The 24,222-nt window shown below is 40.5% G+C and overlaps 3 protein-coding genes and 1 pseudogene across 6 annotated transcripts; 2 read left to right on the forward strand and 2 right to left on the reverse strand.

Annotated features, from left to right (window-relative positions):
* The first annotated feature begins 5,273 nt into the window (after positions 1-5,273).
* LOC131001029 (protein EIN6 ENHANCER-like) lies at positions 5,274-7,885 on the forward strand. Its single transcript, XM_057927198.1, has 4 exons — positions 5,274-5,489; positions 5,913-6,102; positions 6,618-6,685; positions 7,533-7,885. The coding sequence occupies exons 2-4, from the start codon at positions 5,931-5,933 to the stop codon at positions 7,662-7,664; spliced, it is 372 nt and encodes a 123-aa protein (XP_057783181.1). The 5' UTR covers positions 5,274-5,489; positions 5,913-5,930; the 3' UTR covers positions 7,665-7,885.
* A 49-nt stretch (positions 7,886-7,934) lies between these two features.
* On the reverse strand, positions 7,935-10,665 carry LOC131001028 (protein BASIC PENTACYSTEINE4-like). 2 transcript variants are annotated; one of them, XM_057927196.1, is made up of 3 exons: positions 10,210-10,665; positions 9,211-9,326; positions 7,935-9,077 (listed from the first exon to the last, which is right to left on the reverse strand). In XM_057927196.1, exons 2-3 carry the CDS (start codon positions 9,268-9,270, stop codon positions 8,205-8,207), a joined length of 933 nt encoding a protein of 310 aa, XP_057783179.1. In that variant the 5' UTR covers positions 9,271-9,326; positions 10,210-10,665; the 3' UTR covers positions 7,935-8,204. The 2 variants fall into 2 exon arrangements, with proteins under 2 accessions (XP_057783179.1, XP_057783180.1); XM_057927197.1 differs by having other exon boundaries at positions 9,211-9,331.
* Positions 10,666-13,667: 3,002 nt separating this feature from the next.
* LOC130998080 (protein BASIC PENTACYSTEINE4-like) lies at positions 13,668-15,300 on the reverse strand (annotated as a pseudogene).
* Positions 15,301-17,917: 2,617 nt separating this feature from the next.
* On the forward strand, positions 17,918-24,173 carry LOC131001030 (uncharacterized). 3 transcript variants are annotated; one of them, XM_057927201.1, is made up of 7 exons: positions 17,918-18,196; positions 18,814-18,861; positions 19,264-19,848; positions 19,966-19,980; positions 20,594-20,804; positions 20,898-21,385; positions 21,959-22,498. In XM_057927201.1, exons 3-6 carry the CDS (start codon positions 19,324-19,326, stop codon positions 21,356-21,358), a joined length of 1,212 nt encoding a protein of 403 aa, XP_057783184.1. In that variant the 5' UTR covers positions 17,918-18,196; positions 18,814-18,861; positions 19,264-19,323; the 3' UTR covers positions 21,359-21,385; positions 21,959-22,498. The 3 variants fall into 3 exon arrangements, with proteins under 3 accessions (XP_057783184.1, XP_057783183.1, XP_057783182.1); XM_057927200.1 differs by lacking the exon at positions 21,959-22,498 and adding an exon at positions 23,513-24,173 and having other exon boundaries at positions 17,955-18,196; positions 18,788-18,861; positions 20,898-21,124; XM_057927199.1 differs by lacking the exon at positions 21,959-22,498 and adding an exon at positions 23,513-24,173 and having other exon boundaries at positions 17,955-18,196; positions 20,898-21,124.
* The last annotated feature ends 49 nt before the right edge of the window (positions 24,174-24,222 follow it).

Genomic DNA, 24,222 nt, shown 5'->3' on the forward strand with positions numbered 1-24,222 from the left:
TGTTTTGTTAAATTTCATTTAATGTACCCGCTATCCATTTGTGCAACACAAGCAGCATTGTCCTCATATAGGACAGTGGGAGATTTATCATCTGCAATACCACAAGATCCGCGAATATGTTGTATCAATGATCTTAACCATGCACATTCTTTAGCGGTCTCATGTAAAGCGATAATCTCTGAGTGGTTTGAGGATGTAGTAACTAGAGTCTGTTTAACAGATCTCCAAGAAATAGCTGTACAACGATTTTTCTAATTTCAGATAAATAACCAGCATCCGCATAGCCTACCAATGTCATGTCTTGGTTTCTTGGATAGAACAAACCAAGATCTTTTGTACCTTGAAGATAACGGAGTATGTGTTTAACACCATTCCAATGTCTTCGTGTAGGAGAAGCACTGAATCTTGCTAGCAAGTTAACCGCAAATGCTATGTCAGGCCTTGTGCAATTTGCGAGATAAAGTAGTGCTCCAATTGCACTCAAATAAGGAACTTCTGGTCCTAAAATATCCTCATTATCTTCTTTAGGTCTAAATGGGTCCTTATCTACTTCTAGTGATCGGACAACCATAGGTGTGCTAAGTGGATGTGATTTATCCATATAGAATTTCTCTAAAATCTTACTCACATAAGTTGACTGGTGTACAAGAATTCCTTCATGGAGATGTTCGATCTGCAGGCCGAGACAAAACTTAGTTTTACCCAAGTCTTTCATTTCAAACTCCATCTTTAAGCATGAACGTGTTTCTTCAACCTCTTTGCGTGTTCCAATTATATTTATATCATCAACATAAACAGAAATGATACAAAAACCATTTTGTGATCTTTTAATGAACACACAAGGGCATATATCATTGTTCACATATTCCTTCTTCAAGAGGAATTCACTAAGTCGGTTATACCACATCTTTCCCGACTGTTTTAAACCGTAAAACGATTTTTCTAATTTCACACAATACATGTCACGAGTTTCATTTTCCTTCATATGAGGAATTTTGAATCCTTCAGGGATTTTCATATAGATATCAGCGTCTAGTGACCCATATAAATATGCAGTCACGACATCCATTAACTGCATTTCTAAATTCATTGATGATGCCAGAGATATCAAATAGCGGAATGTTATGCCATCTAAAACAGGAGAATATGTTTGATCAAAATCAATTCCAGGTCTCTGCGAAAACCCTTGAGCTACTAATCTCGCTTTATATCTTGCCACCTCATTGTTCTCATCTCTCTTTCGTACAAATACTCATCTATATCTCAATGGTTCAACATTGTCGGGTATAAGTATTATAGTACCAAGAACTTTTCTTTTCTTTAGCGAGTTATACTCTGCATCAATTGCTTCCTTCCATTTCAACCAATCAGAGCGCTTCCGGCACTGTGCTATTGTTTTTGGTTCTGGATCCAGATTATCATTTGAAATAGTACATGCAATTGTAGAGACAAATACATCGTCTATTATAATAACATTTCTGTGAATGCGAAAGAATGTGAAAGAATCACCATAATTACAATTCTAAAAGCACCTGCAACGCAGCTACTCGAGCGCCTCCTCGAGTAGTGCGTTGCAGTCGAGTATGCCGTTGCGGGGGGGAGCTCCTCGAGTAGTACTCGAGTCTTCGAGTATGCTCGAAGGGGGGAAAGGGAGGGTGCGTGCAATGCACGCGCCCTAATTAAAAAAAAATTAAAAAGGAAAAATTGATAAATTCGAATTTTGACTGCAATGCCTCGATTTGCGCACTTTGACCGACCGTTTTTATTATTTTTTTTTTCTTCTTCTCCTCTTTAAAAACCCCAACTTCTCCCCACCATCTTCACACCTCTTCTTCTCCAATTTTCTTCTCCTCCATTTATCAACAATACAATTTTCTCCGTCATGGATCCACGCAACCCTTTCTACGATCCAAATTGGTGCCCCACCGGCGATAGTGGAGAGGTTGGACAGGACCGACGAGCAGATGAGGGCATTCACCGCCCAGTACCAGCGGAGGAACGCTATCAGGGAGAGGGAGCTCGATATGCAGCTCCTGAACACGGATACGACGCACATGACGGACGCACAACGTGCATTGCACGCGTCCATGGTCGCCGACGTGCTCAGGCGTCGTGGTCTATCCTAGGCTTTTAATTATGTAATTTTAATGATGTTTTAGTTGTTTTTAATTTTTATGTAATTTTATTTTATGTTTTAGGTGTTTTTAAATTTTTATGTAATTTTTTTTATGTTTTAGGTAATTTTAAATTTTATGTTTAATGGCGTATTTAACTATTACAAAAATATGTTATTTAAATTATGCAATAAATTAGAAGTTAAAATTTTTGGAGATGATGGGATTTGAACCCTATATCATACTCAAGAAATTTTGAATGCTATTAAATTATGCAATAAAATTTAAATGAAAAACATAAAATCAAAACTAATATTATCAAGTAGGCTATCAAGGAACCCCAATGCAGCACTACCTACTCAATAGGGGTGTGCAAACCCAACCCGGACCCGCCGAACCCGCCCGGACCGACGGGTTCGGTCCGGACCGAACCGGCCCACTATAGGTGTTTGGTCCGGGTTGGGTCCTAATTTGTGGACCGAAACTTTTTCGGGTCGGTCCGGGTCGAACCCGGTCGAAACCCGGCGAACCCGGAACCGACCCGTTCCATTTTAAATTTAATATTTAATATTTATATGTAATAATTAATATTTATAATATTAATAAGTTATACTTTTAATTCTAACCCTAATGCTGCTCTCGTCTGTCTCACACTCTCACACCCGCGCCGCACACCCTGACCTATCATCCACTCCTCAATCTAACCCTAACCCGCCGCCCCGCCGCCCCGCCAACCGGACCGCCGCGCCCACGCCCAGCACCGCTGCGGCCTGCGCCTGACGCGGTGACGCCGACTCCCGGTCTCCCCCCTGCGCGCCCAGAGTCCAGACCCCCCGCTGCCCCGTCCGCCGGACCGACCACGCCCAGCACCGCTGCAAGCCTGTGCCTGACGCGCAGACGCGGTGACGCCGACTCCCGGTCTCCCCCTGCGCGCCCAGAGTCGCCGCCCCGCCTACCGGTCCAACCACGCCCAGCACCGCTGCGAGCCTGCGCCTGACGTGCAGACGCGGTGACGCCGACTCCCGGTCTCTCCCCTGCGCGCCCAGAGTCCAGACGCCTCGCCGCGCGACCACAGCCACTCCGCGCGCCCGCTGCCGGCTGCCCTAACTCCGCGCGCCCATCGCAGTGTTCTCCTGCCCAGACGGGTCTGACCCGGACCGAACCGGACCCGTTGCTCGGGTTCGGTCCGGTCCCGGGTCGGCCCACTCTCTACTTTCGGTCCGGGTCGGTCCCTTTTTTAAAAAAATTCGGGTCTACAAACCCGGCGGGTCGGTCCGGGTCGGTCCGGGTCCGACCCGCTGCACACCCCTACTACTCAATAACACAACCACTATCAAGTAGGCTATCAAGGAACCCCATTGCGGATGCTCTAATACATTTGATTCAAAATTGGCATTTATTTTCTTAGAGCACCCGCAACGCGGGTACTCGAGTGGGTACTCGAGGAGAGGGAGGGCGTTGCGGCGTGGATCTACTCGAGGCATACTCGAGTCTTCGAGTATGCTCGAAGGGGGGAATGGATGGCGCGTGCAATGCACGCGCCCAATTTTTTTTTATTTAAAAAGGAAAAATTGGAAAATTCGAATTTTATTCGAATTTTGACTGCACCTCCTCGATTTGCGCACCTTTGACCGACCGTTTTCAATTTTTTTTTCCTTCTTCTCCTCTTTTAAAAAACCCCACCTTCTCTCCACCATCTTCACACATCTTCTTCACCAATTTTCTTCTCCTCCATTTATCAACAATACAATTTTCTCCGTCATGGATCCACGCAACCCTTTCTACGATCCAAATTGGTGCCCCGATCTCTCCTCCGATTATCATCCCGATATGGGAGGAATCAACTTGGAGGAGAGCCCGCCCGAGGAGGAACCGGTCAGTGCACAGCAGAGTGTCTCCCCACCAAAGAAAGGCGGCCGGAGGAAGGAAAAGGCCACCAAAATCAAGCACGACACTCCAGCTAGGTACTGTCATACTTACCTTCCAGAGCATACGGATCTCATCGTCCAAATTTGGGCGGAGGAGACCAACGACTCGATCCGTGGGACGGATCAGAAGGGAGAGGCATATTGGGGCCGAATCCGCGAACGTGTGAACCCCATCCTCGGCGTCGACCTTAAGATCAAGCAACTTCAAGGCCACTGGTCCCGGGTGAGCGCGGATGTGCGTCTCTGGGAAGCTGTTTGGGTGGAGACGCGCAACAATTGGTCGTCCGATCATTCGGATGATATGATTCGTGAAAAGGCCCAAACCCTCTTCAGGGCTCGAAGCCCACACAGGGCCTCCTTCAATTTCTGGAACGCGTGGAGAGTTCTCCGGAACAATCCAAAGTTCAAGTCGATGTACCTCCTTGGAGACGTGCATGCCTCCAAGAGGACAAAGACTACTGAAGAGGGCGGCTTCACCACCTCGGCGTCGGGCGAGGAGATCTCTTCTGCCCGGCCCATTGGCAACAAGGCGGCGAAGGGGAAAGGGAAGGCATCAGCGTCGCATACGAGCTCGGATCCTCCACCAGAAATAGTGGAGAGGTTGGAGAGGACCGACGAGCAGATGAGGGCATTCACCGCCCAGTACCAACGGAGGAACGATATCAGGGAGAGGGAGTTCGATATGCAGCTCCTGAACACGGATACAACGCACATGACGGACGCACAACGTGCATTGCACGCGTCCATGGTCGCCGACGTGCTCAGGCGTCGTGGTTTATCCTAGGCTTTATTTTATGTTTTAGGTGTTTTTAAATTTTTATGTAATTTTGAATTATGTTTTAGGTAATTTTAAATTTTTATGTAATTTTTTTTTATGTTTTAGGTAATTTTAAATTTTATGTTTAATGGTGTATTTAACAATTACAAAAATATGTTATTTAAATTATGCAATAAAATTTAAATGAAAAACATAAAATCAAAACTAATATTATCAAGTAGGCTATCAAGGAACCCCAATGCAGCACTACCTACTCAATAACACAAACACTATCAAGTAGGCTATCAAGGAACCCCATGGCAGATGCTCTTAGGAGGCATATAGTTTGCGTGAGTGTTCAATTATGCACATAGTAAATTAATACAAAAAATTATGTTCATCCTCATTATTTGGCTTCCCTTAAAAAAATAAATATCATAACAATAATAATATCACGGTACTAAATTAGTAAATTCCCTCATTTTTTATTTTTGAGCTCGTTTACAGTTAAGAACAGTTTAAATTATACTGGGCCCATTCTAGGATGGGCCAAATTCCCTTTTGTTTGAATGATCTTCATCGTTCTAGACATGTCTATAATCTATCACCGGAGCGCCGCCGTGCCTAAATCCCGGGCCGACGCTAGTTAAAGCACTTCTCTACGAAGACCGGTATCTCTGCCGCCTCAAGGTTCGTTTAAATTCTTCAAATTTCAGTAGCATTTGGGATTCATTCGTTATATAATCGGCTTTCTTAGTTCCGGGTGCTGGAATCATAGTTATGGCTGTCCGGATGCGTCAATAATTCCTGTACTACCCAAATTCGCGCAAATCTAGTTATAGATTATCCAGAATTCGAGCCGTATTAGAGTATGCGAGTTTTCGGCCTGTTGCTTAGGTTTTATTTTGGACTAAACAAATGAAATTGATGCATTTTCTTAGTGAATTTTGTTATGCCAATTCAATAATGGTAATGGAGAATTCATGTGATCTTTTGCATAATTGTGGAATAGGCGTGCAACCAAGTCTCCGTTTTTATCGTTTCTTTGTGTGCCAACAACTGATTACCAGTCTTTGAAGTGTATTCTCACGCTTGGTATAATTTTGGGTCCAGAGTTATCTGGTAGTAGATATGGAGCCTGAAGTGGTCGACGCGGAAATGGTGTTGCCTACTCACATGAGGTTTAAGAAGATTCAGACGTATGATAAGTATCCAAAAGGACAAGCCAGAGTCAGGTGGAAACATCTCAAGCAGATCATTCCGGCTGAGAATTACCAGAATTATCCTCCTGAGGAACCAAATTGTGAGTTTCTGCTTTCCTATTGCGAGATGGTAGTTTTGTGTTTGAATCATCTTTACTCCCTTAAGAGATGGAGTGTCTGAATTTCGGTTAGATAAGTCATTAATAGTGCTTCCAGACTATATATCAAAGATTGAAATGAATCCCAAGTTTTGCTGCTATCTGCTACTCTATTTAAAGTAGGTCAAGAAGGATGTGGAAAAAGTCTTGTTAGTTTATATTAGTGATTCAGTGTTCTCTAGTAGCTTAGCATAAATGGTATTGTTTTTGGAGAAAGTATTTTCCATGCTGACATACTCCTTGAGTTGCAGTTTGATATGTACCCTGCTAGGCTGCTAGAAACTTGAATTTTCATTTAGGAACCATTTTATGGTCTACTCTCAGTATTATGTTACATATGTTAGACAAAGAATTGCAAGAATCACTATATAGTGCTTTTCTTACTATTTATGGTTAATGTACTTTTTTTAGAGGGAATGATTAATTATGTACTTGTTGGTTGTTGCTGTTATTTGCAGATGTTAACATTGAAACACCACCATCTATGCATCCATGTAGAAGAATCTGTGATATAACTGGATATGAGGTAATATTTCTAGTATGTTTCTTGCTTCATATTGACATGTCTCTATCAGGAATAGATTGGAGTGGGGGGAGAGTTCAGTGATGTTCCAGTCCATGTTAATCTTCGGCAAGTCACACACACACACACTCACACTCACACTCACACTCACACTCACACACGCATATATATATCTGTTTGGGTTTCACTCCTTAGCCCAAATGTAACTTTTTTTTTTTTTCCAGCCTGAGCAATTATTTGAGAACACCTTTTGTAGCCCGTACAAGATAAATTCCCAGATCCATCCCTGTTTTCTATAATGAAACAAGAAATACATGTCTGTGTTAAAATAATTACAATTGTCGCTTGACAGAATCACATATTTGGACATCCCCAGTTACACCTGTATATTGGGATTTTGTGTCCTTCCACTGTTCGAAGTGAACTACAAACAAAAATAGTAGAGTTTTCTTATGAAAAAATTGGATAACTACTACTGAGTTTTAGGTTATCTCCTTCAAGGGACTTCTGTTTCCGATAGTATTTGTATTACGATCTCAGTTTTACCCAACTTCAAATTTTCATTCAGTGCCTGTCAATGCCCATAACATCTCCCAATTAGGAAATGATGCAGTTCACCTTTTCTTTTCTTTTTTTGTTTATCTACTTCTTCTGTTTTCTGTATACCTTGTTAATCAAGGCTCACTTCCTTAATTACATATGATTATTTGAACACAACAAGCTAGGTTTGTGGATCCTTTGCTCATCTTGCTGAATGTTGAGAAAAGAAAATTGATGCAATTCAATGATCTGTGCTCTGTGATACATTATGAAGTACTGATTCTAGTTTAAAACTGTGTATCTTATGCAGGCACCTTATGTTGATCCAAGAACCAAGCTTCGGTATGCCAATGCGGAAGTATTCAAGATGATTAGATCTCTCCCGAACGACTATGTCCAACGGTACTTGGCTCTCAGAAATGCTGCGGTTGTCCTGAGGTAGCCATGGAGGAGATATCAAGGAACTGGTGCTTATAGGTATTCAATTATGTTGTGGTTGCATGTGAACAATGAGACATGGCCTCTGTTTGTCGACTTTGTTAGAATTGTGGAATGCTTGTTCGTAATTATCCATCACCATCAGAGAGAGGCTGTAATGTTACCCTGTATCGTGTATGATTCTATACGTTAATGTTCATATTTATACTATTTTTATCCTTTTCATGGGTTGAGCTAGCTGAATAATGAACTCAACAAATAAAATTCCTCCATATACAACCTCAATACGACCACCCTTGTGGGCAGTTTTCGATGTAAGCTTTGAAATGATGATTCATGTGACAACACAAATAACAGATAGCAGTACTCAATGAGGATGAAAACTGCTTCTCGAACTGCAAGATTACAACATTAAAAACCCCATCTGCAATCTAAATCACTATATTACAAAGTGCACAACCAACTGCCCTCAAGAAATGAAATATAAACTAGACCAATTTAAGGCCTGCTTAATTCATCCAGAACAAACAACATTGACATGGAGTTACTTGATGGTAATGTAGCGATTTGTTCCATGTTTAGCCCAGTACTCTTTCAGATCAACAGGAATTGACAAATCTTGCCCGGCTGCTGCCAGTCTCGTAAGTAATCTGCTGAAGACGCTCCCACTCATTTTCCGGCCTCCCATTCGTGCATGCCTCTTGTTTGGCATTTGGGGTAGAGGGTATAATGACAGGGAGGTGGTGCAACAAGAAGATTGCCAACCCCCGTTACCCCACTTGTAACACTGCCGGGGAACTCCAGTGCACGAGCAAACGGGAACTGGCATGCTTGATTCATCAAACATGATCTGGTTCATGGAACCAAGATCCTGAGCATCCCATTCTGCCTTGGATCCATCGGTTGTGACTTGCCTATTCAGATCCTCTCCTATCTTCTTCACTTTCTTTGGCGATCTAGCAGATCTCATCTGAGGGTCCTTGTTAGTTTTGGCCCTCGTCCCTTTCTTTGAAAGGGGAGCTTCATGTGGGACGTGGGATACTGGAAGTGCATCATGTATGCACTCTTCTCTCATACTCTGGGCAGACTGCATGCTGTTGGGATGATGGTTTGTAGGATGGTGTGTGCGCTTTGATCCACGTGCACTACCACTCAATAGAGCATTCACCGTGCTCTCGTGAAATTGGAGGGCAGCAATGGCATTGTCGCGTTCCCTTTGGGCATCATCCCGCTCCATGATTGCTGCGTCTAGTTGCTTCATAGCAGCGTCTCTTTCATCCAATGCCGACTTCTTCTCAGTAAGTGCTCTGTCTCGCTCTCTTATTGCATCATCCCTTTCATTGCAGAGCATCACGAGTTTGGCATTCATTTGGAAAGCATTTGGTTCCTTAATCTGATACTGGGGCATCGCATTCCACTGCAATTGTAAATGAACAAAGAAACTTGTTGGAAATAAAGTTCAACCGATGCATCATGTTTGAGAACAATGAATAACAAATTTATTGGCTAGTAGTGTATCCAAATAGAGACTCTGCTGATTTATATATTACCTGTGGCACCTTGTGGTAATCCATTCTATGTCTTCTGTTCTCTCGTCCACTTTCATCCATCTTGTGACTCACCTAATGCTTGAAAGTTATGTACTGTGTTGAGGTCAAGAATTCTCCTGCACTTGGAAACAACAGCGTTTGACAAAATCGGAGATCCATTCAAATCCCATACTTGGGCATGCAATGGAGCAGCATTTCCCATTGATATATACAAAAAGAAACTTCCCACGCACAAGCAACCATCTTAATTACTAGCTGACTCGAAATTGGAATCGACACAACAGCAACAAAAGCTTATGCAGCTATGCTAAAATGAAATTGAGACATGCAGCATATGAATTCCAATTCAGTGCTTAGCTCTAAGAATTCTTACAAAACTTTTGAAATTCCTTACTCGAAGTCGCCTTCATTTAAAGAAGGATTACTACTCATTCATCTTAAACTCAAACTTCATCAACTTTAGGAATGCAGCAATGATACCAAAAACAAAAGGTAAGAATTGGGATTTCGAAAAAGAAGAAATTCAGCAGAGAAACACCAAATGCCGCTCTTAATTTGGTACATTCACTGGTATGTGAGGTTAAAACATATCTTCGTTGACTAGATTTTTGCAAGAAAATAAACGGATACAAACCCTAGAACTGATTAGCTAATTCAACATAATATGCAAACAATCTCAACAAAAACTCACCTCATCCGCAAAGAATATCCAAAAATAAAAAAAGGGGGGAAATTAAACACTGCTCCCAACAGTTAGGATGGAGATTTTAGAAGGAGGAGCCCAAAAAATCTATATATTATATGAAAACACAGTTTTCTATCATTAATATCGGTAAAAAAATTGACAGTTTTTTTCTCCAAAATTTCAGGCATTATCTAAATATACATGATTTCAACAACAATTTCAAAATTTCAGATGTAATTTGAGCAACAATTTTAGTCATAAACAAGGATTTCAGTAATGAAACCAACAAATTCAGTCAATCAATGTCCAAATACCTTTTTTTGAATCTACTTGAAAACGGAAAGGAGAGCAAGGTGGCGAAATCAGTGGGGAGAAACAGAGCAGAGCCGTGGAGCGCGACTTTAAATGGCGGATGTCGCCGGAATTGGTGAATGAGGGTTTCTGTTGGCGAGGGAGATGATGGTGTGTACGGCGAGTCGAGAGAGAGCAGTGGCAGCGATTTGTGCCGTGCGAGAGTCTGAGAGAGAGGGTTTCAATTTGTGCAGTGAAGAAAAAGAGAAGGGTTTGGATTAATTCATGGCCTATATGAAGAGTGGTGGAGTAGGCGGCGGAGGAGTCGCCGGAGATGAAGGCGGATCAATTGAAGAAGTGTGAAATTTTACAACTGAAACGCGTCGCCCCAAAGACACAGAAAACCCTCCTCGGACAACCTGCTCTCCTCCGCCTTCTCTCTCCACTTTTCACTCTCTCCACTTTTTCTTTTTTAATCAAAATAATAGGATTAATTAATTTCTTAAGATGTTGAGTTAATTGGACTTATGTGAAAAATGTGTCATTCCATTCCATCCTCCGCCAACAGTATATAACAATTGGGCAAATAACGTCAAAATCCTTGTAGTTTCGCCAAATTCGTATTTTTCCCTTGATCTTTAAATTTCTTGTTAAAATTCTTGAATTTAATTTTGATTCTTATTTTTTTCCATAAAATTGATCGGCCCCTAAACTGCTGCTGATATGGCGGTCGGAAATTCACGTAGGATTAAATTTTCGACGAATCACTGACTGTGTTCAAGTGAGAACATTAAACGTCGTCGTCTTAAATTAAATTAGGGTTCTTTAAAGATGATCTCTCTCTCTCCTCTCTTTTCCTTCGGCCGCCGCGACTAGACCGCTGGTAGCCTCTCTCCCGCTAACCCCTTTCTCATCTCTTTACAGATCCCCTCTCCTCTCTTCTTCTTTGGCTGCCGCGACCAGGCCGCCGGCCGCCTCTCCCACGCTAACCCCTCTCTCCTCTCTTTACAGATCTCCTCTTCTCTCTTCTCCTCCGGCCGCCGCGACTAGGCCGTCGACCTCCTCTCTCTTGCTTACCTCTCTCACCTCTCTTTACTCAAGTGAACCCTTCTTCTCCCCATCAAACACGCCCACAGATCTGGACCTACGCATACGGACACACAAGCACGAGGCCGCCGCCGCTATAACTCCGACGAGGTGCGTCGACCTCGTCCTTCATCTGTACTCCCTCAAACTGAAACACCCTCTGAATCTTCCTCTCTGTCCTTCACGCGAGATTTTTAAGGTCAAGGGAAAAATGAGAATCGCGTCAAACTTCAGGGATTTTAACGCTATTAGGTTAGACGCAAAACGACGCCATTTAGCTTCTAATTAATCTACTCAGCATAAGTGTGCCATGTTGACGACACGTCATCTAATTAATGGTCGGAAAACGTCACTAAGGGAAAAACGAGAATCGGAGCAACGGTCAAGGATTTTAACAAGAAATTTAAAGGTCAATGGCAAAATGCGAATTTGGCAAAACTACAAGGATTTTGGTGCTATTTGCCCTAAGGTTTATAAAATATTCTATAATTTTCTTTTAGAAAATGATGTATACATTTTCCTTATATTTAAATTTTACAAATAATGAGTTATTTAAGGTTTACAAAAAATATTCTATTAGGAGTATTATTTTTAGAACATATTTCAATTTTACAATACTCATTATTTACTAAATAATCACATTTAGCTCACACTCAATTCATTAATTACAATAACTCATTTTACTTTCTACATAGTGTAACCTTTTATTCACTAAACATAAATCTATTAATTAATTTATTAGAGCATCCACGGTGGTGACTCGATGGACTTACTCGAGTCACCACCCCATCGAGTCACCCCCACTACAGCCCCCCTCCCTCCCCCTACTCAAGTCCTACTCGAAATTTCGAGTATGTCTCGATAGTATTTGAATCAAGCGCGTGTATATAAAATAAAATTGAATTTTAAATTTCACGCGCTGTATATAAAAATAAAATTGAATTTTAAATTTCAACAGCTACTTAGCCGAAATTATTATTTTTTTTTTCTTTCTTTTGATTTCAACCGCTATGTCGCCGTTTATCCCTTTTTTTGCCCCTTTCTATAAATACCCCTCGCATCTCTAATTCATTCACACCTCCAATTCATTCTCTCCTTCAATTTTTCTCTCTTTCTCTATTACAATTCTTTTTCCTCCTCCAAAAATGCTCGAATGGTTCGATGATACTTCGTCGTCTTCGTCCGACGGGGTGGCGCAAGAAATCATCAATGAGATCAACAAGCAGGAACAAGTGATTGCTCAAATGTTCTCCCAACTGGAGCCGGAACGTGTTATTCACCACCGGTCTTACGTTTATCGCGATCGTGAGGCTGTCCATCTACGTCTTATGCAAGACTACTTCAACGACAATCCGACGTACGGGCTACAGTTTTTTCGACGGCGTTTTTAGATGCAGAAGGAGTTATTCTTGCGCATCGTCGATGCTGTGCAAGGTGAAGATGGTTACTTCCGGATGAGCCATGATGCTGCGGGCCAGGACTCTCTCAGGCCTTTGTAGAAATGCACGGTGGCTATCCGCCAATTAGCCACCAGGGTTAGTGCGGATACTTTCGACGAGTATCTCAAAGTTGCTGATACGACGAGGCGTATAAGCCTAAAGAAATTCTGCAAATTAAGCTGCTATTCGGGCATACGGTGCCGCGTATCTTCGACGTCCTACGATGGCGGATGTCCAGCGTCTTCTTTAGATGCACGAGGCGCAACATGGATTTCCCCGTGATGCTCGGGAGTCTTGATTGTATGCATTGAGCGTGGAAGAATTGCTTAAAGGCGTGGCATGGCGCATATACACGCAGTGATCAAGGGGGCCCACCTTGATCTTGGAGGCCGTTGCCTCCCATAATTTGTGGATTTGGCATGCCTTCTTCGGTGTCGCCGGCTCAAACAACGACATCAACGTTCTGAACCAGTCGCCTTTGTTCTCCGACGTCTTGGAATTAACGTCAGCGTCGGTGATCTTTGAGGCCAATCGGCGATACTACCAGATGGGCTACTATTTATGCGATGACATATATCTGGAGTGGCGTTGCTTCGTCAAGAGTCCACCGATGATGACCAATCCAAATGAGGCGAGGTTCAAGAAGATGCAAGAATCGACACGAAATGATGGTACGTCGAGAATCTCAAGGACATCATGATGGCTTGCATCATTCTCCGCAACATGATTGCGGAGAACGAAGGTGAATGAGCTACCCACTGGAGAGATGACGACGCAGGACACGAGGCGTCTAGCAGTGGCATGACAGAGAGTGCTCGAGCAACCCTGCCTTGCTTCGAGGAATACGTGTAAAGAGATGCAATTCTCCGAGATAGGCATATACATGCTCAGCTCCAACATGATTTGATCGAGCATGTTTGGGCACGTTTCAGACCTCTAGGGCCGAAATAGTTATTTTAGCCTTGGGCATCCCATTCCATTATCTGGCTCATGGAACTAAGATCCCGAGCATCCCATTCAGCCTTGGATCTATTCAGATCCTCCCCTATCTTCTTCACTTTCTTTGGCGATCTACCAGACCTCATCTGAGCATCCTTGTTAGTTTTGGCCCTCGTCCCTTTCTTCGAAAGAGGAGCTTCATGTGGGACATGGGACACTGGAAGTGCATCGTGATCATGTATGCAATCCTCGGATTGCATGCTGTTGGGATGATGGTTTGTGCGCTTTGATCCACGCACACCACCGCTCAATAGAGGATTCACTATGCTCTCGTGAAATTGGAGGGCAGCAATTGCATTGTAGCGTTCTCTTAGGGCATCATCCCGCTCCATGATTGTTGCGTCTAGTTGCTTTGTAGTAGCGTCTCTTTCATCCAATGCCAACTTCTTCTCAGTAAGTGCTCTGTCCCGCTCTCTTATTGCATCATCCCTTTAATTGCAGAGCATCACGAGTTTGGCATTCATTTGGAAAGCATTTGGTTCCTTAATTTGGTACTGGGGCATCACATTCCACTGCAATCCTATTGAAACAAAGAAACTAGTCGCAAATTAAGTTCAACCGATGCATCATTTTGAGAATAATGACTAACAAATTTATTGGCTAGTACTGCTGATTTATATATATGCATGTGGCATTTTATGGTAGTCCATCCTATGTCTTCTGTTCTCTCGTTCGCTTTCATCCATCTCGTGACTCACCTAATGCTCCAAAGAGTACAAACTCAAAGAATCATCCTGCATTCAATCAAGCAACATTAATTTCCTGTTGATATCTACAAAAACCAAATTTCCAACCATCTTCAATCTATAGCAGCTTATGCTTATTTATTGCACACATGAATTCTAATTCACTGCTTAGCTCTAAGCATTCTTAATATAAATGTGTTATCAAAACTTTTGAAATACATTACTCCAAGTTGCCTTCATATAAAGAAGGCTTGGAAACCAAATTAATCCTCAGATAAATGATAACAAAAAACAAGAATTGTGATTTCAAAAGAAGAAAAAGAAAAAGAAAAAGAAATTCAGCATAGCACGCCAATGCCACTCTTAATTTGGTACATTCATACTGGAAACATATCCTCATTTACTAGATTTTACAAGGAAAATAAATGGATACGAACCCTAGAATTCATTCAACAAACTATGCAAACAACCTCAACAAGAACTCACCTCATCAGCGAAGAATAACCACAAATTAAACAAAAATGGGAAAATAAAAAGGACGCACACTACTCCAAACAGATAGGATGAAGATTTTAAGAGCCCAGAAAATAATAATTAAATAGAAGCTTTCAGAGATACTATATATATGTGCACACATTCGGAAAGAGCTAGAATAAGCAGTTGGATTCTTACTTATTAGAGAGAAACAGTGATAAATTAATGAGCAGGAGAGAGAAAATAAGTGGGGATCACATCATAGGGGTTTCACTTGACACGAGGGTAGTGGTAGAGTAGGCGGCGGAGGAGTCGCCTGAGATGAAGGCGGAGCAATTGAAGAAGTGTGAATTTTTTTCAACCGAAGCGCATCGACCCGAAGACATAGAAAACCCTCTTCGGACCAACCTGCTCTCCTCCGCCTTCTCTCTCCTCTTTTTCTCTCTCTACCTTTTTTAATCTATATAATTGTAGGATTTTTGTAAAAAAAAATTAATTATTTACGTATAAATACATGAAATATACTCAAATTTTAATTTTTGAACAAATACTAATTTTTCAGCAAGCATTCGAATCTCCGAGATTAAGCCTGAAAATATGGATGAATCGTAAGGTAAGATAACCCACTTGTTTTTATCCACAGTTTTAGGTTCACTCGCTCTGGTATATTTACCATTACAAAAAAAAAAGTGTTAATAGGCAAAAATGCCCTATTTCTTATGTTGTATATGAAAAATATCATACTTTATAAACTTAAGCATTTTATGCCCTAATTATGTGAAGTACCTATCTTACCCTTTGATGTTGATGGGTTTGCTTGATTTTTTGTGAAAGTCTTACACATTTGATCGATTTGACAGCTATCAGTAATAAAAGTCAACGATTTGACAGCTATCAGTCAAGAGTACATATGACCGGTGAGTGGCTAGATCATGTGTCCGCCCGAACGGACACATAATTCACCCGGTGGACACATGATTTTATCGGTCGAACACATGATCTAGCACCCAAATCATGTGCCCGGCTGATAAAATCATGTGTCCGCCCGGTGAAATCATGTATCCGCCCGGGCGGACACATGATTTTATCATCCAGATCATGTGTGTGATCGATAAAATCATGTGTCCGTCTGGTGAAATTATGTGTCAGCCCGGTCGGACATATGATCTAACCATCCACCGGTCACATGTACTCTTGACTGATGGCTGTCAAATCGTTGACTTTTATGACTGATAGCTGTCAAATCAGTCAAATATGTAAGGCTTTCGCAAAAAACCAAGCAAAGTCATCAAATCAAATGGTATTTAAAGAATATGGCATAAAATGCTTATGTTTATAAAAGATGACATTTTTCACATACAACTTAAAGAATAGGGCATTATAAATTTTCACTCAAAAAAAAATATGGATGAATCGTGAGAATGAAAGTTTCCTTACTCCAGCTGACTCTCAATGGGCCAGACCTTCTTGAGCCCAAATCACACCTATAAATACCTGGAGGCTTCTTGTCTGATGGTACCATTCATAGACCAACTGTTGTGTTGTAATTTGTGAGATTATGAAGGAAGCAAAACTCGCCCATTTGTGTGCATAAGTATTTTGTTTTCTGTCCATGTTTTGTATGATATTTGTGGTGGTAAATATTACTCCCTCCGTCCACGAAATGAGTACCCATTTGTGGACGGCACGGGTTTTAAGAAATGTATGGAGTGTAGTGTGAATAGTTTAAGTGTCCCACTTTTTTAGTGTATTAATTAAAGAGATGTGTGGGGTACACTTGCCAAAAAGGGAAATGGGTACTCGTTTCGTGGACGGACGAAAAAGGAAATATGGGTACTCATTTCGTGGACGGAGGGAGTATTTTATTTCAAAAAAAATCATTTTCAATTAAGCATGGTTTCTTTTATGTCTTTTGCCTTGTTTATTTCATTTATGTCTAGCTAAGTTTATTAACCTGATTTGGGCAATATGATTAAGCATAAACACTTAAACGTGTGAGGTCAAATTGGTCCTAATAATTGTGTGAATATGTTCATGATACACTAGATTTGATTCAATATGGCTTGGACAACTTAAGTAATTAACTGATCACTAATTAATCAAAGGGTTTTGACTACAAGTAAGCTTTGAGCATAAGGGTGAGGAGAAAAATAGACATAGGATATTTTTGATACAAACCTAATAGTTTAGGGTTTTTAAAACAATTATTAACGCCTAAATACATCAACTTTGGGGTAGTTTGGTTTTGCACATGAACTTTAAAAGGTGTGAAAAAAATACATGAACTTTAATGTTGTAGCAATTGTATCATAAATTCAAATATTAGATATTCGAACTCCATAAAAATCTTACGATTTACGAGTTTAGAGATGTCCTATACAATGTCACAAATTCGATTTTTGTTCAAATTAAAGATGACATGGCAAGCCCTTCAAAAAAAAAGATGACATGGCAAGTCGAAATATCGACGTGTATTCATCGGACGTTTTAAAAAATGACATCATATAGGACACCTCTAAAAGATATTGTATAAGATATCTATAAACCCGTAAATCGTAAGATTTTTATAGAGTTTGAATATCTAATACTATTTTGAAATTTGTGATGAAATTGCTACAACATTAAAGTTCATGTATTTTTTTTACATCTTTCAAAGTTCATGTGCAAAATCAAACTATCCCTAAAGTTGGTGTATTTAGGCGCCAATAACCCTTTTTCAAAATATTTCTTATAATTCAGGATATTTTTTATAAAATATATATAATTTGAGGTTTAATATGATATTTACCATTTATATTTAGAACAAGTTGATAAACATGTAAATTAGGGGAGTTTTATACCGATATTCCTCCAAATATAATATAATCCTTAGTTAATATTTCCTCCGTCCCGCTTTATTTGACCTAAATTCTTTTCGGCTTATTCCATCTGATTTGACCTATTTCTTTTTTTGATAATAAATTTACACTACAATAAGGGGCTGTTTGAGAGGGTATATTAGGTGATATAAATTATAGTTATTGCCTTAACTCTCGGTTTGATAGGCAACATAATTAATAGCCGCGGCCCGCTACTAACACAAAGCCCGACTCAATATCACTGTGCCGCTGAACTAATTTAACCCACGCCCCCCCCCCCCCCAAGTTTAATAAGCTGCTATGAACAGTAACTCGACATTATATTGAAAGTTTACCTTTTTATCCCTGAAATACTTAAAATCTAGCCGCACTTGCAAATCCCGCTCCATTGAAAGGCATCTCCTGCGAGAGAAATTAGGAGGCGCAGCAAAACTGAGCATCGAATTTCTTCTGCAGATCCATTGGAAGGTGGGTTTTGGAGACATATTTCTCATTTTTGCACTTCAAAAACCATATCCTGCTCATATTTGATGGTTAGGGTTTTCAAATTTTCTTGTCCTTTTTTTTTGTTTTTTGTTTTCGTTATAAATTGAATTGGGCATTTCATGGGTGTGGATAATTTTGCAAAAAAAACCTTTTACTTCTTCGATCCCATTGTCGCTCTGCATCAATGCCGTCTACGTTGGATGAGATTGACGGTTCGAAATAAGAAATTGATGAACGGAATTGACGATTTCTGATTGTTCAGTTGCACCTCGTTCCATTTTTATCATTCATCTTGCTGCAGTGCGCTTCTAACATTGGATGCTATAGTTAATCACGTTTGGTTATATTCATTAGAGATAGAGGCGGATCCACATAGGCATAAGGGTGGGCAGAAGCAAATCCGAATTTTCGATTTTTTTTTTTTGAAATATATAGATATATGGGTGTGGATAATTTTAAACATTTCGATACTGCTTATTTCTTGTGTGAGGTAAAGTATGTCTGATTGTGAAAGAGTATTTCCATTTTGATGCTATTTCTTTCCATTTTATTTTTTCCTTCAAATAATTGCAGATTCGATCTGTCGTCGTTCATCGCAGGTGAATATATTGGATTGATTTGGCCATCTCCACTCTGATTGAAACGAGGTATAAGGGAATTCGTGAATTGAAACTCCTATTTCTAAGCAGGACGTGTTTAAAATGGTGTTTGCTGTTTTGTGCATTTTTTCTACTTTATAGCCGCTGATTGCGTATATGTATATATATATATATATATATATATATGTCTGTCTACATAAGAATTTGGGGCCTGTTGTTTAGCTGGATTCTGAGATGTTTGTTTTCTGGATTCTTGTCTTCATGTATCTGAAGTTAGTTTTGATTATGGTATTTACAAGTTATATGTGAATCGAACTGTGCTTAGTAAAATTATGAACAGCTTGTTTGGTTGTAATTTTGAATTGTTGTCATTGTGCTTAGTATGGCATAGCATACTTGATTAATGAGTCCAAAGGAAATTGTGTTGACACTCATGCTTTTAACTCGTAGGACAAAACTTGTTACGTATTTGCGGGAACATATTTTGCGTATTGTTGGTTGAGAATCAGAATGCCGATTGACGATGATACCACTGTGTGCATATATCTTCTGATGGAAGAGCTTTTGCTGCAAAACATAATTTTAATACTGGTTACATATCACATTATGGCTAGATTGAGATCACGTAAACGAAAGAGAACTAATAATGTTGCATCTTTTGGAATGATTGAACGTGTTCCCGATCAAGTTATGCATATGAATAGACTCGTAGGGGTTAGCGATATTGATTGCCTAGCAAACCTAAGAATGGACCGCAATACATTCGGTAGGCTTTGCATTGTACTGCGTGATCTAGGTGGGTTAACCGATGGGAGGTACATAAAGGTTGAAGAACAGGTGGCAATTTTTTTGTCCGTATTAGCACACCATAAAAAAAACAGAGTTGTTAGGTTTGATTTCTGGCGTTCCGGCCAAACAGTTTCAAAATTTGTGCATATCGTTCTGAAGGCAATTTTAAAATTGCACACGGTTCTACTTGTCAAACCTATGCCCGTTCCAGACGATTGCATGGACAATAGGTGGCGATGGTTCAAGGTAATCTTGATCTGAAATGTTTGGTTTTCAATTCCATAGCTTATGTCTCAAATATTTATTCAATGTCTTCTGTATGTGATTGACGTGATGAAATGACAATATTGAAATTGAATATAGGGTTGTTTGGGTGCTCTTGATTAGGGGTGAGCAAAACCGGACCAAAACCGACGGACCGGACCGAACCGGTCGGTTTCGTCGGTCCGGGCCGGTTTTGGTCCAGTGATTGGTCCGGTCCGGTCCCATTTTCATGGACCAACTTATGGTCGGTTCGGTTTCGGTCCGGAGGAGGCCAAAACCGATGAAAACCGGACCGAACCGAATATATATATATTAAATATATATTTAATATTTTTATTAATATTATTAATATTTTAATTATTTCTAATATTCTAAAACCCTAATTCTCTAATATTTTAATTATTTCTAATATTTTTATTAATATTTTAATTATTTCTAATATTTTTATTAATATTTTAATTATTAATATCATTAATATTTTAATTATTGTTGTTAAACAAGTTAAAATATGTGTAAAAATGTGATTTTTGGGTTAATTTCGCAAACTGCCCATTTTTTCGGTTTTGGACCGGACCGGACCGAGGACCGACGGCGGTTTCGGTCCGGTCCCGGTTCGGTCCTAGTGTTTAGGTTGGTCCGGTTCGGTCCTACAAATTCTAAGAATTCGGTCCTCGGTTTTGTCGGTCCGGTCCGGTTCGGTCCGGTCCGGACCGACTGCTCACCCCTACTTGATGGCACATATATAAATGTAATGGTAAGCAATGCTGACAAGCCAAGGTACCGAACCAGAAAAGGTCAGATTTCTACAAACACACTCGCCGTTTGTGACCGAAATATGAAATTCGTATACGTGTTGCCTGGTTGGGAAGGATCGGCGGCGGATTCGCGAATTTTGCGTGATGCACTCACACGTGTGAATGGTTTGAGGGTGCCCAAAGGTAAATAAAGTTCCAGTGTGTTATCATATATAGAGATTTTGCAAACCTTGTCTATTTTTTGGTTGCTGCCAGTTCTGAATGGCTTGAATGCAGGCAACTACTACCTTGTCGACAATGGGTACGCAAACAGTGAAGGGTTTTTGGCTCCATATAAAGGGACTCGTTATCATTTGAAGGAATGGGGGCCCAATGCAGCTAGACCACAGAATCAAATGGAGCTGTTCAATCTACGCCATTCCAAGGCACGAAACGTGATCGAACGAGCCTTCGGGGTATTGAAAATGCGCTGGGGAATTTTGAGGAGCAACTCTTTCTATCCGGTGAAGACTCAAAACCGTCTAATCATGGCGTGCTTCATTTTGAACAATTACATTCGAACTGAGATGCCGAACGATCCTATCGAGCAAGAATTTGACATAGTTAACATGGAGGCCGACGATGATGGCGAAGGGGACCGTGAGTTCATAGATGCAGTAGAGTCCTCACCCCAATGGAATGCATTGAGAGATGCACTAGCAGGGGAAATGTGGCAAACCTATTTACACAACAATTGAGCAGACAATATATGTGTAGAATTTGGGGTATTTTCTGTATTTTGTACTTCATAGATACTTAGGTAGTTGTGTCTGTCATTTGGCCAAACAAGTTGCTGCATCATTTAGAACAGGGGAGCATTTCTGGTAATTTATGGATTCTATAGTATATATGCTAGAGATCGAATATGATCTATGCTAGCTGCAAAGTATTTCCTATATATGTTTATTAATCCATGAAGCTTGCTGCTATATATTTGAATGCTCTTCAATGTTAACTACTTTGTTGGTTATGTGGATTATATATATATATATATATATACTTGCTGTTGTGCTGCTATGGATAGTGAATATGATTTATATATGTTTGCTGCTATGTTGCTGCTATGTTTGCTGACATGATTTATATATATAATTGCTGCTATGTTGCTGCTATGTTGCTGAATATGAATATATATATATGTTTGCTGCTATGTTGCTGTATGATTTGAATATATTTGTACTTTATATATGTTTGCTGCTATGTTGCTATGGATATTGAATTTGAGAAGCTGATATGTCGACATCGTTCTCAAGCTTTAGAAGTTGACGTTCTAATACAACTGCTCCTTCTTATTTTAGGCCATGGAAGGACGACATGTGCCTTCTTGTTTGTGTGGCCGCGGAAGAATGGTGTTGATGTGTGCCGGTCCCAATGCGCATTTCCCGGGAAGATGGTATTACAAGTGCCCGGTGTTAGCAAATCATCGAAGAAGCTTTATATGGTATGACGAGTACCATCAATTGTGGGCTGAAAATACTCCGAGTACCTCCATCTATTCCGCACAGCACTATGGGATACAAAACTCCGAGAATGCTTCAACCTCTGCTGCCGTAGATTCTCCACCTCCACCTGCCAACAATGCCGAACGATTTGGGCGTGAAAATGACGTTCAAGTTCCACTTATGTTTTTATTGCTTATCACAGTTGCGATTGGTGTTGGCATCGGTAGACTATTCTAGCGTTTGCTATGCATCAAAGACTAGGGTATATTTTCTGACATATTTTGTATAAATATGGAGGCTAGTTCTATTTGATTGGCAATTTTCCTTACGACAGTGCCATAGCTATAGAAACTACTGTTGCCCGACTATGATTATGTTGTGTGTATAACAGTTTGATTGGCAATTAGCCATGTATTTTTAATTTCTCGTTTCCTCGCCGCCTTCCTTTTCTTTTGCATTTTATATTCCTAAGTATTTCGTATAACAGGTTGATTGACAATTTTATATTTCCTTGTTTCCTTACTCATTTCTCGTTTCCTCGTTTCCTTACTCATTCAAATAATTGCTATGTATTTTATATTTCTCATAACATGAAAATCTAATGCAGCAAAGACATATTATTATATTGATCCATGTAAGTGGAGGCTAGGTGGCTGCAATTTAAGCCAAGAGAAATTATTTCAACAACATAGACATAAATGTGCAGGTTTGGGATTCTTACTTTTGCCAAATTTGGCTGCGTAATGGATATAACCTTGAAAGCAAAGGCATATTTGTGTCAACTCATCTTGATCCACCATCAACCCTCAACTACCGTAATTAATAACAAATTCACTATCAACCATTTTATTGGTAAACACCAATTTGGGTATATATATATGTGTTCTCATGCAAGTCTAAGCATCACCATCTACAAGCAACAATAGTAAAAAAAAAAATCAGCCGTTGAATGGAGCCTAACACACCTTCAGATCAGGATTGGTACTTGTATAATTACAAGTGGAACATTGGAAAGGATACCTACTTGATCAACAGGCTGGTGGAGCGCGAACACGAGTGCAAACCCTTTCCGTCACCTGCCGACTCACCACATGCTCTAATATGTGCGATGGAGGCTCTTAACAAGGAAATGCAAGCTGATCTCACATACAGCGAGGTGCTCGATCGCGTGGAATTCCTACGGATGCGCTACGAATGCTTCAAGCACCTCGCGTCCCGCATTGAGACTACGTGGGACGTTCAAAATAATCGAGTGACCGCAGACGACAAAGTGTGGAAGGTCATCTTTGGGGTAAAGTTTTTTTTTGAAGGAAATGAATTGCTTTTAGCTATAAAAAAAATTGGTTATGTTTGTCTATTACATATATATGATCTAACTTTTTTCTTTGTTTCCTTTTATCTATTCAAAAGAAAGATCCATTCGCAAAAGCCTACTATCAGAAAGGAGACCCACTGTGGCACAAGTTATGCCGACTTTTCGGCTACAACTCAATCAAGGAAGAACCTTCCCCTACTATAATCGTGATATCCGACTCACCTCGTCCTATGCGTGCTCCTTCTACTACCACTATCATCTCAATCTCCGATGACGAAGTTACATCTCCTGTGATATCCGCCGCACCTCGTCCTACAGCCTGGAAATTAGTTTTCAACGACGACGCAGAGTCGAGGATTGGTCCATCAGTATCACCTACTGCTCAAGTCTACCATGTTTGGCCACCGATCGAACGCCGCCTTGATTTCCCTCCGGCAAACGCATTTCCTAAGACGCCCACGTTTGGTGCGGGTAAAGCGAATGACGCTGAGCATAGCTCTTGTGCGTCATCAAGCCCGTTCAATTAGGAGGTCTCCTGTGATAGTGCGTGAATGCGTCGTCAGGTTGTATGCCTTATATTTTGTCATATGCCCTATATTATTATATGCAGGAAGCTTATGGTTGCTTTGCTATTCCTTTTTCTGGAAACAAAATCCATGTTCTCTTTTGAAGTAATATGCAGCTGTAGTTAGTTTTGTAAAAAAAAATGTCAAGTTTGTATTATCTACTAATGGAAGTTTTAAATTCAGCTTTTAATAGTTGGAGTAATCTACAATATGGTTGATATGTCGACCAAATTATTCTT

The sequence above is a fragment of the Salvia miltiorrhiza genome, chromosome 8 (genome assembly GCF_028751815.1).
Source record: "Salvia miltiorrhiza cultivar Shanhuang (shh) chromosome 8, IMPLAD_Smil_shh, whole genome shotgun sequence".
In the NCBI taxonomy this organism is placed as follows: Eukaryota; Viridiplantae; Streptophyta; class Magnoliopsida; order Lamiales; family Lamiaceae; genus Salvia; species Salvia miltiorrhiza.